The sequence below is a fragment of the Solanum stenotomum genome, chromosome 4 (genome assembly GCF_019186545.1).
Source record: "Solanum stenotomum isolate F172 chromosome 4, ASM1918654v1, whole genome shotgun sequence".
NCBI classification, from domain to species: Eukaryota; Viridiplantae; Streptophyta; class Magnoliopsida; order Solanales; family Solanaceae; genus Solanum; species Solanum stenotomum.
In genome coordinates, this window is record NC_064285.1 from 7,270,672 (window position 1) to 7,286,033 (window position 15,362).

General features: G+C 32.6%; 2 protein-coding genes across 4 annotated transcripts; both read left to right on the plus strand.

The window, feature by feature from the left end:
* The first annotated feature begins 2,802 nt into the window (after positions 1 to 2,802).
* Positions 2,803 to 3,853, plus strand: LOC125862908 (3-hydroxy-3-methylglutaryl-coenzyme A reductase 1-like). The gene has a single exon (XM_049543030.1). The coding sequence runs from the start codon at positions 2,840 to 2,842 to the stop codon at positions 3,851 to 3,853; it is 1,014 nt and encodes a 337-aa protein (XP_049398987.1). The 5' UTR covers positions 2,803 to 2,839.
* A 3,840-nt stretch (positions 3,854 to 7,693) lies between these two features.
* LOC125861953 (phosphoinositide phosphatase SAC2-like) lies at positions 7,694 to 14,741 on the plus strand. 3 transcript variants are annotated; one of them, XM_049541879.1, is made up of 17 exons: positions 7,694 to 7,823; positions 8,059 to 8,167; positions 9,068 to 9,272; positions 9,346 to 9,511; positions 10,067 to 10,289; positions 10,532 to 10,608; positions 10,817 to 11,004; positions 11,078 to 11,175; positions 11,287 to 11,420; positions 11,530 to 11,658; positions 12,023 to 12,368; positions 12,500 to 12,621; positions 12,717 to 12,830; positions 13,184 to 13,372; positions 13,772 to 13,945; positions 14,089 to 14,197; positions 14,305 to 14,741. In XM_049541879.1, the coding sequence occupies exons 2-17, from the start codon at positions 8,063 to 8,065 to the stop codon at positions 14,419 to 14,421; spliced, it is 2,496 nt and encodes an 831-aa protein (XP_049397836.1). In that variant the 5' UTR covers positions 7,694 to 7,823; positions 8,059 to 8,062; the 3' UTR covers positions 14,422 to 14,741. The 3 variants fall into 3 exon arrangements, with proteins under 3 accessions (XP_049397836.1, XP_049397837.1, XP_049397838.1); XM_049541880.1 differs by lacking the exon at positions 13,184 to 13,372; XM_049541881.1 differs by lacking the exons at positions 7,694 to 7,823; positions 8,059 to 8,167 and having other exon boundaries at positions 9,196 to 9,272; positions 9,346 to 9,909.
* The last annotated feature ends 621 nt before the right edge of the window (positions 14,742 to 15,362 follow it).

Genomic DNA, 15,362 nt, shown 5'->3' on the forward strand with positions numbered 1-15,362 from the left:
GGCGAACAGGTCTCGAAGTTGGAAGAATGCTTAAGCGGATGAGAATTGAAGGGATTGGGCCAAAGGCCCACTCTTTATACAAAAATTGTATTTTGTTATTATTGGGCCTAAGCCTATTTAGTCATTATGTTCATTATTTTGTTAGAATTTAGGACAGGTAAAAATTTGGGCCTAAGGCCCAAAGAAAAATATTTATTTAACAATAGTATAGGACAGGTGCAGGTGACTCAAATGGGCCGAAGGCCCAAAATGGAAATGGGCCCAAATACTGGTCCAGGCGGACAGAAACCAGATTTGGGTCCAACTCTCTTTCCCTTTTCTATTTTATTGTGTTTGTGTGCTTGTTAATATTTGTCACTAATCTTAAGGTCGAAAAACTCAAATCCCCGGAAGACGCCTATTTTGATTTAACAAATTAACTAAATCAGTCAACTTTTAACAAGACTTAAAGAAATAAATTTTGCGAGATAGCTCACGTAGACAAAGTTTGAATATTTTCCCTTTTCCCCTTTTAAATAGTTTCAACTGTAAAATAGTTCAATTTTGCAAATCAAGCTAAGTTAAAATTATTTTAGCCAAGTAATTAGTTGTCGGATAACCGCATTAGCGGATATTCTAGGTGCCTTAAAAACCTTCCTAGAATATTAATAGGAACCTCGAACCCCTTAATAGTTTTCAATAGATTTACTGCTTTAGTCTTTTGAAAACAATAGTTTTCTTGATTTTTCTTAAAAAATTAAGTGGCGACTCTTAAACCAGGCCAAAAATATATTTTCGAAATAAAACAATTATATTGTTAAAATCAATTATAAATTTTATATCAGTGATATTGATAGACGTTAAATATTAATCGATTCATATAATTAACATTATATCGATACAACCCATCATTTTCCCAACTTAATAATACAAGGTAGAATACTTAATTTATTAAATTTGTAGTAAATTTAATTTAAATATTTGAACTAAGTTTTTGATTGAATATCTAAATATAATGATAAAGTGTTCTTATTAAAAACTTCAGTTAAAAAAAATTAAATTAATTTTATATTTATTTTTAAGCATCTATTATGCAAAAATTAAGATCGTTTGGTAGAGTGTATTAAAAAAACAATGCATGCATTAGCATTGTGTATTACTAGTACCTTGTTTGGTACTCTTTTCCAACCTATGTATAACTAATGCTTACATTAGTTATACACTCTATTGCGTATTAAGGTGTGTATTGCTAATACCATGAATTTCTAGGTATTAGCAATGCAATGGTTTTAATGCATGCATTAACTCAATTAAAGACCTAATTGCCCCTCAATACTTTTTTTTGTATCTTTTCCATCATGATAGTGAAAGCTATCTTTGTAAATATTTTTTTTAATGCAATGCATTCTATTTTTAATGCATCAAACCAAATAATACATAAAAATAATCTATGTATAATTAATGCAAGCATAACTAATACATGCATTGCTAATGCAAGAATTACTAATACACTCTATTTAGCATTATTCTTATACACTCTACCAAACGACCTAATATATTGACTCAATAAACTATAAAACCCTATGCATGCTTCAATTAATATGTATAGGTAAAAGAGAATATGTGTTTTATGCACTCCCTCTGTCCAACAATATGTGTCCACTATTGACTTTACACACTTTTAAAGAAACTATATATAGAAGGGTAATTTTACTATATCACCCTTTGAATATAATAAATACAATGTCTTGAGAAATGTAATAGAGAAATGACTATAATTAATAATAGGGGTAAATTAGGACTAAGTGTAAAATTATCCACTGATTTCATAAAATGGACAAGTATTATTAAACATTCTAAAATATTATAATAGACAACTATTGTTAGACGGAAAGAGTAATTACTTATGTATGTAATAAATATTTGTGAATACGTGTAAAATCTTCAAGTTAGAAATATTTAATACTACCTCAGTCCACTTTAATTATTCATGTTGCTTTTTTCGAAAGTCAATTTGACTAATTTCAAAGTTAAATTAGATTACATTAATTTGATATTTTAAACAAAAAAAATAGATATTTAAAAATTATACGAAAAAGTACTATAAATTACAATTTTTCACATATCAATATGATGAAAAATATATCGTAAAATGTTATTCAAAGTCTTATAGTTTGACTCTAAAAAAGAAAACCATGACAATTAAAAGTGGACAGAGTGAATGGAAACATTTTAGCATGATTCGAAAAGTTGGTTAGGTGGAATAGTAGGGTTGTGTTTCGGCCGGTTCGATTCAATTTTAAAGTTTATCATTTTAACTTATCGGTTATCAATTTCTAGACATGTTAAACCGTTGTAGCCTTATAGAATTATTGATATTGACTTATTATTTATTGATCATTATCAGGATCAATTTAATCATAAAGATTAAATATAAAAATAAAATTATTAGAAATCACTTAAAAATAATATGACAAACCAAATGAACCATATGCATAAATCGATAAATTTCGCTCAAGATAAGGTTGTAATTTTATTTTGGGAAAAGGGACGGATTTACCCCCGAACTTTAATAAATGGTACGTATATGCCCTCCGTTATACTTTGCGTCCACATAAGCCCCTTCCGTCCAATTATAGGTACACATATACCCCTCTCACTAACGGACCCCTAATTGCTTACACGTGTCTTATTCCTATTGAACTACCCATTTGACCCTTTTTTTTAACCCATAACCCAATATCCACCCAATTTCTTAGAACAAAGTTCAACAATCACCAGAAAACAGAGCACAAGTACTCAAAAAGTACAAATTTGGCAAAACACCAGTGTTCCTACCGGAAAATCAACTAAATTTACAATGGACGTTCGTCGGCGACCTGTTAAGCCTCTATACACATCTAAAGATGCTTCCGCCGGCGAACCTCTGAAACAACAAGAAGTTTCTTCTCCTAAAGCATTTGATGCGCTTCCACTCCCATTGTACCTAACCATTGGGTTGTTTTTCACAATGTTTTTCTCTGTTATGTATTTTCTTCTCGTAAGGTGGCGTGAGAAGATCCGTAATTCTATTCCTCTTCATGTGGTTACCCTTTCTGAATTGTTAGCTATAGTGTCATTGATTGCTTCCGTTATATATCTTTTGGGTTTCTTTGGGATTGAGTTTGTTCAGTCGTTTGTGTCCAGGTCGAATAGTGATTCATGGGATATTGAGGATGAGAATGTTGAGCAACTTATTATTGAGGAAGATAGCCGTCGTGGACCATGTGTTGCTGCCACTACTCTTGGCTGCGTTGTGCCTCCACCACTTGTTTGGAAAATTGCCCCAATGGTTCCACAGCAACCTGCTAAGGTAGCTTTGTCCCAAACGGAGAAGCCTGCGCCAACAATTATGCCCGCATTATCGGAAGATGACGAGGAGATTATACAATCTGTTGTTCAGGGTAAAACACCATCATATTCGTTGGAATCAAAGCTTGGTGATTGTATGAGAGCTGTTTCGATTCGAAAAGAGGCGTTACAGAGGATTACAGGGAAGTCATTGGAAGGGCTCCCATTGGAGGGATTTGACTATGAGTCTATTCTTGGACAGTGCTGTGAGATGCCTGTAGGATATGTGCAAATACCGGTGGGTATTGCTGGGCCTTTGTTGCTTGATGGGAGAGAGTACTCAGTGCCAATGACAACTACAGAAGGATGTTTAATGGCTAGCACCAACAGGGGTTGCAAGGCTATCTTTGTCTCTGGTGGCACCGATAGCGTTTTGCTCAGAGATGGGATGACAAGAGCTCCGGTTGTCCGGTTCTCCACCGCCAAAAGAGTCGTTGAGTTGAAATTCTTGGTTGAGGATCCCAACTTTGTTCTAAGAAATTAGGTGGGTATTGGGTTATGGGGTGGATAGTTGGGTTATGGATTAAAAAAAAGGGTCAAACGGGTAGTTCAATAGGAATAAGACACGTGTAAGCAATTAGGGGTCCGTTAATGAGAGGGGTATATGTGTACCTATAATTGGACGGAAGGGGCTTATATGGACGCAAAGTATAACGGAGGGCATATACGTACCATTTATTAAAGTTCGGGGGTAAATCCGTCCCTTCTCCCTTTTATTTTTTGGGGGGATAAGAATAAGCAAGCGTTTTTCTTGTGTTTTATTTTTTTTGGTCTGATAAATAACATGACAAAAGTTATGATAGCCAAATGGTTTTTATTTTGTTTTGTCTTCTATTTTGCAGTAGGGCCCCACACAGTTCGTCGGACTTTGTTCTGACAATAATTGTGTCATTACGGCACGTGCTTATCCTTTGTCACTTCCACCAAACCATATAAACGTGACACCTCCTAAATTATTTATCTCATTTTAATTTATTTGTCTAGTTTTAACTTGATACGAAATTTAAGAAAAATGAAAGAACACTTTCATAACAGATGATCTTAAATATTAATATTTCACAGGAAAAGTGTGGACTAATTTTTTTTCGAAAAACCAACAAAAAATATGGTGGAGTGGTAAACACTTTTTCATTCTAAATGAGACTTCTCGAGAGTTCCCCTAGGTGCAAAATTGCTTTTGTTAGAGAGCGTTTTACCCTCAATGTGTAATTTTTTGGCATAAATTCGAATTTAATCAGACTCCAATATCGGTACCGGACATCAGATGGAAAATAAAATAAAATTTTAAAAAATACTATTAAAACTAGAGCAAGATAAAATAAACAAATTGAAACGAAAGGATAAAAATAGTACCTTACGGATAAAATATACTATTAAAAAGTTATTATTATTCACTAAAATAATACTCATAGCTATTTTTATCATACATATTCCGATTGAATTAGTGAGAATAAAAAAATAATAGTGTTTTTACAAGAAAGAATTAGAAAGCTTTTCGATATTTTAATAAAAATCTAATTTTTATCATGTATTTTTTTTAGTAAAATGATTCGGTTGATGTGAAGGTGAAAAATCATATTTTAGAACATAAGTTTTCTATTGATATGCGATGGAAAAAAACTCTATTTCTAGTAATGAGTCAAACACGATTTATTATTTAGATCTATTTTTATTTTGAAATTTCTTAAATAGAAAAATACTTCCAATGTAACTATAATTTTTTTAAAATAATTATTTCAAATAAAATTGCAACCGGCCAATCTTGCACATATCAGATTCTCCATGTCAAATACACAGCCAACCCCCCTCGTGAACAACTCATGTCACACCTAAATATTATCTATTTTTTAAAAAAATGAGGTCATTGTGTCTTTTTAAAAAAAATAAAAATACTAGCAACATAATTATTAGGATGTTTGAAAGAAAGATTATAAACATTTAAATTAAATATTGCAATATTATAAGACTTACTATAAAGTATTGTAATTTTAATTTGAGAATTTTTATATAATAGTTTTATTCTTCGTATCTTAATTCCCTGTCCTTTTGTTATCTCTTGTACCTACTTTCTTATGTAATAGAAAATTCAAGAATATTTTATTATGAGAAAAAATATTTTATTAGAATATACCATCATTTTTATGATTATTGTGAATTCTCATAGAATTTTCTTAGAGGTTAAGGAAAATGTGATTAAGTTAAATGTTAATTCAAAGTCATGTTTCTAATGTGAGCTCTATCTTCTTTCTATGGTATATGCTTTTTGGTGTGATATATTATATTCCCTTCTCCACATGAGTTGTGATGATTGGAATTGTCTTTAGTGTTGTGTTATTTTTTTAAATTAAATTATATATTGGAATAACCTTAATTAAATAATGAGATTGCCAATAATAAAAATAATTATAATAAAATGATGAGCCAATTGATCATACTATTCCAGGAATAACGGTAATTAAAAAATGAGATAGACGATCATTGAATAAAATAAAATGAATAGTTACTTGTAAACATAGTCGTAATAAAATAATGAGACAATTGATCATAAGAATAAATGGAACTAGTAGTTATAAGAACAATTGTAATAAATGATGACACAATCAAATATAAGAAATAATATGACAGATGATCATAAAAATAACCACAATTAAATGAGACTATCAATTATAGGAATAGTCATTGTTAGATGGTGAAAAAATCAATTATAAGAATATATAGTTATAACTATGGTTTATCATAAAAACAACCGTAACTAAATGAGATAGTCAATTATGAGAATATGGAATTATAAAAATAGTCGTAAACTCATTATAAAAAAATTTAGACAATATATAGATTATATATAAGAACAATCATGATTAAATGAGACAATCAAATATATAAATAATTGTAATTACACAAGAAAAGTCATAGTTATAAGAATAATCTTAATTAAATAATATAGTCGAAATAAAAATAATCTTAATTAAATAGTGAAACACTTGATTATAAATATAATTATAATTTAGTGACATCGATAATTATAAAATTACCATAGTTAAATGATATGACTATTGATTATAAATATAATTATATCGTAACTAATCAGATAATTAATTATAAGAATAATCGTAATTAAATGTAACAATCAACAATGTTACGCTTTTGCCAACGTGCTTCCCTTTGATATAACACGATCAAAAAGTCTTCTATGTTGAATTTTTCTAAATTATCGATTAAAAGAATATAGATTATAATATATGTAAATGAATGAAACATTTGGTAATATTATATATGCTTATGTCAACTTTTCTATATATTTAATTGAGGGAGAGGGAAGTCATACAATTTATTTAATTTAGAATTTGTGCATGACGATTTTTAATCTTTTGGTTCAACTATTTGAAAATTAAGTTAGATATTTCCTAATTTTATCTATCGCAATCTCAATAATAATATATTTACGGTAATTCTATAAGTAAAGTTTGAAGAAGATATTATGTATGCAGATTTTATTTCTATCTTAAAAAATAGAAAGACGATTTCTAGTAAACCTACTCAAAATTAATAATATAAAATAGTTCATAAAAAATTAATTAAAACGTAAAAAATCATGATAAAAACTAATTAAGAAAAGTAGGATAAACAGACTTGGTGACTTTGCTAGATTTTGTGTTGTTTTTGAGTTCTGATCGAAGTAATAATTATTAAAATTAAAGTTACCATCACATTATTAAATGTAACTTATTAACTACTTTATTGTTAATGAATTTCGTATCATGAACAATTTTTACATAAAACCTAATTGGTGTCATGTAACTTTTCGGTACCATAATGAGATTGTTGAATTGGAAATCGTAATTCATTTCTAAACTAACATATTTATCTGAGTAATTCTTGACAAAATAAATAAATCTTTAACGTCACATTATTATATATAACATATTAATAATTCTTACACCGATAAACTTTGAGCTATAAATAATTTTCGCATAAAATTTTACTGGCGAGCCACGTAATTTTTACGTACAATTATGAGAGTAGTAATATAAAAATAATATTTCTATCATATCATAATACGTAAAAATAGCTCATTCGATTCATAAATTAATTCAACTCACGATTCGCTCCTAAACTTGCGTTCTTTATTATCCAAACAATACTAGATAGAAAAAATAATTTAAAATATTATAACGTGAAAAAATGATTTTTTTTTTCTTCAAAATGTTTTAAAAAATTATTTTAAGGACACCAGCTAGATGATGATTGTATTACTACATAGTGTGATTTTGAAAAGTTCCTGTGTACGCTGAGCTGTACGAAATTACATAAATCTTCATTTTTTTTTATTTATATATATATATATGCTCCGTTTATTCTGTGGACAGAGTCGCCGGAGCTGTTCCATTTCCGATCTGTAAACCCCGCCATTCGCAACTCTCCTCTACCGCCGGGGAGAATTCACCGTCTCACCGGTTAATCTCTTCTTCATTTCTTCATCATTTTTTTCTTTGTGATTTATCAAGTCGGTTTTATTTTTTCATTCATTTTTTGAACTTGTGATTTTGATTCTTAAGTTTGTGAATTCTGTTTGGAATAGCTTTTGAAGCATTTAGATTTTTGTAGGAGTGAGTTGACCTGTAAATTTTAATTTTTTTTTCGTTTTTTCAGTTTTATGAGCAACTGATTGGTTTTGAATTTTGTGATTAGGAACATGGAGATGGAAATAGATAGCAAGGAAAGGCATGAAATCAATTTGCAGCCGCCGAAAGAGAACAATTTTTATCTGCAGAAGTTTCGGCTCTACGAGACTCGCTCGGTATATACTTGGAAACATTTTTTGTCATTTCATTTCTCTTCTGGTAGTTTAGAGACGGAAAATTTACATTTCTATCTCGAAATGTTTGTATGTTTTTTATTTGTGAAATTGATGAAGTTTGACCAACACTTTAAAAATGTGTATTTTTGATCGTTTTGCGTTGTGTTTGAGTATCTATTTTTTTTTTTATTTAAACTGATTTTAGTTGGATTTATGGATAAAAGTTAGTTGATTGACTCTGGAAGAGAAAGGAAATGGGAAGGAGAGAGTGATTGTTTTTGTTGAATGTAGAGTTGTACTATTCGATTTTCATGTGTTTATTTACATCTCTTTGTGTTAGATTGTTGGAGTATGGTTTCAAATGTATAACCATTACTTTTTTCAATCTCAAGAGATATATTGATTTCACTTTTTGGATAAACTTTAGTTATGTTCATGCTCGTGTTTGCGTACTAGCTTTGATGGCTCAAGTTGCGCTCTCATGGTTGAATGTGAAAAATAATGTTATGTTCAAGCTCATGTGTGAGTCCAACTTGCTAGGTGCATTTAACCTGTGCAAGCTTTGTGCCTCTTTTTCCCTAGTTTTCTAGTTCCTGCATTAATGAATGCATCAATAATGAGTAATAAATGCTATTGAGTATGGATTTAGGTACCATCTCACATGTTTTTAACCTGTTTAGTGTTCAACATATTTATTCTATGAGAATCTAGGACTATAGGTTTGAAATGATATGCGGTTTTAGTTATTTTTCCTATTTTGTTAGGTTATGTTTCTCTCTTATGCTGAACTGACTGACTCAACCTAAATATGTCATTATGCGCAATTTTATAGCCATTAATTATGCCTTGTCATTATACTAAATGCTCGATTATATTTAACTTATTTTTTATATACGGCAGAAATTTTACATGATAGGATGGGATAATAGCAAAACTATTTGGAAAGTATTAAAGATTGATAGATTAGAATCCTCAGAACTACTCATTCATGAAGATCCCACCATATATTCAGAACGTGAATACTTAGACCTCCTAAGCAGAATACATGAAGGAAACAAGTCTACTGGAGGGCTTAAATTCGTTTGTCTCTGCTATGGAATTATTGGTATATTATACTTCCGAAGTGTCGCTTTCTTTCTATATATGTGAACGCAACTAATGTTTCTTTTCTGTCTTAGGTTTTATAAAGTTTTTGGGAGCTCATTACTTATTGGTTATCACTGAAAGAAGAGAGATCGGAAAGATACGTGGTCATGTTGTTTACGCTATCACTGAGAGCGAGATGTTCCCGGTTCCCAATTCTACGGTGCTTTCCAAAATGGCGTATTCTAAGGATGAGAACAGGTCTTTCGTCAATTCTGCATGTCAATGTAAACTGTACATAGTATTTTTAGGAAGGCATTATAATGGAACGATTACGGAACCACTTCTAGTTGTGTTTTAATATTCTTTTATTTGGATGATACTATCTTATTTTGACATCTGTAAGTAGTCCTATGTTGCTGAGGTAATTGCTACACTATTTTAGCAATACACCTTGTAACGTATTCATTGTCCAATGGATTTCATGTTGACCGATTCACTCAGATGCTCACGGGATGAGTATACAGAGAATGTTTATAGATGATCCTTTTATAGCTAAGTCATTCGTAGAGCCTAGTGCCAGTTCATTTCCTGCAAATGTACAGGGGCAAATTACAGTGGTGTTCTGATGTTATTTTTTACATGTTGAATGAGACAAGGTATCTTCAGGATTCTAGCAACACAAATATTGAATTTTTTATTTCAAAATTTTTTCCTCTACCCTTTATCTATTTGTTGCATCAAAAGTGATATTTACTTAACTTTTTTTTCTTTTGGTTCCTTTTTTGGTTTTTTTTTCTTGTTTCGGTGAAATAGATACATAAAGCTCCTGCGCAAGATGGATCTCACAAAGGACTACTTTTTCAGCTACTCCTATCATATAATGCTTAGCTTTCAAAAGAATCTGAGCAACTCAAAGACAGGTGTCGCCATTTATGAGACAATGTTTGTATGGAATGAGTTCTTGACTCGAGAAATTCACAATCAACTCCAAAATACTCACTGGACTGTTGCATTAGTCTATGGGTTTTTTAAGCAGGTATTTCTGCTGAAAATATTCTTTTAAATTTGTACACGTAACTACGAAATCTGAATCTTAGCTCAATATAGCTGGGCAGATATGGCTTTTTGATATGATACCATATTTGGATGTGTACAGTTTGTGATTTTATCTCAGAATATATCTTTGTGATCATTTATGTTTGCTTTACTTATTTAATGTCACCATAAGCAGGATCATACTTTCAACCGTTTATGATTTTCTTGTGTTTTGTGGAACAGGCTACATTTAAAATTTCTTCGCAAGACTTCATCTTAACCCTTATTGCTAGACGCTCTCGCCATTATGCTGGTACCAGGTTTGTATAGAATCTTATGTCATCCTTTATTTGCTATTTTAAGTCTTGGCAAGTGGCCTGGAACTAACGTAACACCAAATTATGAAAATAGTTCTCTTATCTCTTAGGTGTTTTAAATTACTTTTCATGTGAATTCTTAATGTGAGTATATAGTGACCTGAACATCAGTTAGTGCTTAACCAAGTTTTGTTCCTTCTATTTAACGCAGATATTTAAAAAGAGGAGTAAATGAGAAGGGCCGTGTAGCAAATGATGTTGAGACGGAACAAATTGTATTTGAAGATGTACCTGAAGGGTCCCCTTTTGGAGCAACTTCTGTTGTACAGAACCGTGGTTCAATACCTCTTTTTTGGTCTCAAGAAACTTCACGCTTGAATGTGAAACCTGACATCATATGTACGACCAATAGATACTTAAGATTTTTTTGAGTATTTTTTTCTCAATTTTCGTTGACTCTCTTATCTTTTAGTGTCTAGGAGGGACTTTAAGTTTGAAGCCACCAAACTTCACTTTGAAGATCTTGTTCAAAGATATGGAAATCCAATTATTATATTGAACTTGATTAAGGTAATATTTTTCAGGATTCAGTCCATTATTCTTACTCTTCGAGTACAAGCAGTACTGTTATTTTTTCTGACACTTCCCCCTTGCATTGTTTGTTATTTTTATGTTAAACAGACTCTTGAGAAGAGGCCCAGAGAAATGATTCTTCGTGCAGAATTCGCTAATGCTATTGAGTTCTTAAACAAAGATCTTCCTGAGGACAACCGCTTGAGATTTCTTCACTGGGATATAAACAAACGCCCGAGAATGTATGTTGTCGCTGCATCTCCTTTTCATTTTATCTTTGTAGTTGTTCTTATTTTTGAATCTATCGTACTGATCTATGGGTTTGATGACAATATGGCATCTCTCTTACAGCAAAGCTAAAATGGCCTTGATACGTCTAAGTGATGTGGCTGCTAATGCTTTGGAGTTAACTGGCTTTTTACACTGTCAGCTTATCCCTACTTCAAGAACTGAGGAGTTGCAAAAATTGTCGCCCGTCAGGTAAGTTGCCAATCAAAATGATTCTTTTGAAGATTTTAGTTTGTTAGTTTGTGAGAGTTGATTGTTCTCAAATTGTCATTTCTTGGGAGAATCTCGCAAAACTGTTTGTGCTATGGAGCTTCGATATTTGATTGGCTTTTCTTGGTATTTTTGCATTCACCATGTGTAGGTTGGGGTAAATGTTGAGGCATAAGTTAAATTTAGCCTCGGTGTGGTGCATTTAATTATATATAGTTTTGTTGCAATCTAGTTGATATGGGGTATTTTTCAGTAGTTTATATGGGCTCAATTCGTGTTTGCTGCTCTTTCAAGAGCATCGAAGCTCGTTTTTATTTTTTCTTGACGTCGATCATATTTGATGCAGTTGTGATGATAGAGGAGACCATGTTAAAGAGGACCTTGACGAAATGGATGTTGAAATGGGCAATGAGTGTGACAAACTGCGTGGAGCTTACTGTGTCAAAGTTTCATCAGTCCAAAATGGAGTCTTAAGAACGAATTGTGTAGACTGTTTGGATCGCACAAATGTTGGCCAGTATGCCTATGGACTGGTCGCTCTGTCCCATCAGCTGCATGCCTTAGGCTTTGTAGATGTAGACAACATCAACATTGATTCACATTCTCCTTTAGCACAAGACTTAATGCAGATCTACGAAGAAATGGGAGACACTCTTTCACTGCAATATGGTGGGTCTGCTGCACATAATAAGGTAATCTGTCTTTCAGTCCATTGAATTTCCGATGCCCTCCTTTTAAGATATCTTCATTTAAGTGGATGGGATGATGGGACAACTTTTGTTTTTTGATGATCTGCCATACTGATGAATATGAACCCAAACAGGTATTTTCAGAAATGCGAGGTCAATGGAAAGCAACAACAAGGTCTCAAGAGATCATTCGATCGGTCCAGCGTTTCTACCGTAATGCGTACATGGACCCTGAGAAACAAGACGCCATAAATGTGTATGTGAATTATTTCCTTTACGATAAGTTCTGTCAGGCTGTTATTCCAAAAAGATACGTGCATACGTGCAACTTTAAAACATTACCATTACCAGGTTCTTGGGCCATTTCCAGCCACAAGAGGGTGGGCCAGCTCTGTGGGAATTGAATCCAGACCAGCATTATGATGTTAGGAAGCATGGATCAAGTCCAACAGCAGAAAGATCTAGGTATGAAAGCCATTACAAGGCAGACTTAGCGATCGCTTGTTTCTCTCTTCTAGATTGTTTTTTTTACTGTTTAAAGGTCACTCTGTTGAATCACTATTTGGTTGTTATTGTGTTATGTCACTGTTTTATGCCTGTCATTACTGTAAGCCTGTCTTGTAACCATCTAACTGATATGAAGGTGTAACCATCTAACCGATATGAAGGTTAAAGGTGATTCTGATTACGTGTCCACCGCGTAATTAAAGCTGTCTTTCAAGTAATCTGGTGAAGTATCCAAAACAGAAAGAAACTTTTTCTGTTTGCCAGACACAATTGTATCAAAGCTGTTAGCAAAGCAGTTTGTTAATACGCAGGTCATATATTAAAAGATCGCTATCAGAAGGAAACATAAGTTGCGGAAGCAGTTCTCAGGGTAAAGACACTGACATAGATCAGACTGAAGACACTTACCAGCCTTTGACTGAACGTAGCAAAGGTTGTAAGGGTATTTCGGAGTCATCACCAGAAATCTCTACTTGTGACAGTGATATTCCGTTTACCAGGTAGCTCGGTTTAGATTTTCTGTGCTTCATAAATTCAATTGAAGCAGTAACATATTCAGGTGATTCATGATGTCGGATATTTCTTCATCGAATGGCTGCTGACTGCTATTTGCGGTATAAATATTGTTAATGGCAATATGCAAAGATAATGTATGATTTCTGACCGAAAAAGAACATACCTTAACCTAATGGCTGTATGTGAAGGTAAGGTATTGCCATGCTGCATCTTGAAAAATTCTGTTTGCTCAAAGACTTTTGTTGTAACTGAGGTCTTAACATGTGATGTATGTTTTCCAACTTTTTATTCTTCATCTTTGACTTGGGTAGATGTGATGATACTTGGAAAAATATTCCTACTTCGATAACTCATCGCTATCGGTGCTTTTCTTCTTGTTATAGGTACAACCCCTCAATGTCAAGCAGACAGCTTTTCCATGATATACAGTTAGATCAATGTCTCGGAAGTAGTAGCTTTAAATTTGATGAAGGTGCTTTGTTCGATTCCTCAAATTTTTTAGATGTTGATTGGCTCTCTTCATCGGGAAATTCTTGTGAAGAAGAAACATATGACAGGTAAACTTCGTGTTTAATGACCAAATGCACCACCTTTATACACGTCAGATTGAACGTTTTAGGAAACATGACCTTAATGGCCTTGTTTGTTATATTAGTAGTACTTTTTTTGTTAAATCTTAAGCCTATTCTGTTTTTTGCAGATCTTCGATCATAGGTTCTCCATCTCGGGGGATGTCATCGAATAGCATGACAAATGAGCTCAAAGCAGAAACAAACGTTTCAGCTCCTAATTCTGGGGCAAGCTTGAAGGTCAGTTCACTCAGAGCTTAGAATAAGCTTGATCGAACCTTGTTATTATCTTCTTTATACATGTTATGTGCAAGACTAATTCCTCTTCCTTTCCAACTTTCTTTTAGAAGGTGCAAACTCCCAGAGAAATCAGTGTTGATGCTAAAGTGAGTAAGGAGATACACCGGCAATACTCTGAGAAGTTTATTCGTTGGGTTAACGAAGGAGATTTGCTTTTTCATTGAAGTTCAGTAGAGTTCTGGTCTGGTCTCTTTTTGGAGCTATACATTATTTTGGACAGTTACATTCGATAGATCGCATCCCAAGGACGATGCGGATACATACAGAAAAAATAAACAACAAGGTGATCTACATTACTAGGATAAAGAATAGTAGCCTATACAAAGCTATTAAGTTATATTAGGGAAGTGTAGGTGTAAATTGAAAAGGAACATGTTCTTTTCAGTTGTTTTTGGATCCTCTTTTCCCCAGACCAGCAACTTTTGTAGCTTTCAGTTTCTGTAAATACTTTTATTACTTTTAGAAATTGAAGCTGGATTATTCATTTCGACGTGCACTATTTTGAATGATTTCGATCTTGAAAGTCACGGATTATAGTTACCATCTCATCGTAGTGATGGTAATTGTGAATCGTGATTGTTTAGGTAATACGCGAGCTTCTTGGAGGAAGCATCATTCTGGATATATTTCATGTGTAGTGGTATTATTTACAGGTGATGATAGGAAACCTCTCTACCTTTTCCAAGGTAGGAGTGAGGTTTGTGTACGCTCCATCCTCCCCAGATCCTACTTATGGGATCACATTGAGAATGTTGTTTTTGTGATTGGTTTTTCTTTTTTCCTTCCATTTTTTGTGTTATATATTGTTGATACATGTAGTTCATTCTGAAGGTGATGAGAGGCTAGTTTACTTGACCAAGTTATGTTAAGAACTCAATTAGCTGTTTTGTACCAAAACATGCATCAAACATTTTTCTGTCAACCAATTGCATATCTCAATTCTAGACCAGTTAGTGTAAGTTAATACTAAATGAGTCGTTTTTGGTAGGGTGTATAAGAATAGTGTTGAATAAGGTGTATTTGTAATGATGGATATTACTTATGCTGAGATCATTTCTAAAAGAAAGTATTTGTTTGCAAAAAATATCTTCCACAACTAAGATGG

Excerpts from the sequence above, each read along its gene's own strand:
- LOC125862908 (XM_049543030.1), top strand. The coding sequence starts at position 2,840 with ATGGACGTTCGTCGGCGACCTGTTAAGCCTCTATACACATCTAAAGAT.
- LOC125861953 (XM_049541879.1), top strand. The coding sequence starts at position 8,063 with ATGGAGATGGAAATAGATAGCAAGGAAAGGCATGAAATCAATTTGCAG. Across the intron at positions 12,622-12,716 it reads AAACAAGACGCCATAAATGT|GTTCTTGGGCCATTTCCAGC; the intron begins GTATGTGAATTA and ends TACCATTACCAG. Across the intron at positions 12,831-13,183 it reads CCAACAGCAGAAAGATCTAG|GTCATATATTAAAAGATCGC; the intron begins GTATGAAAGCCA and ends GTTAATACGCAG.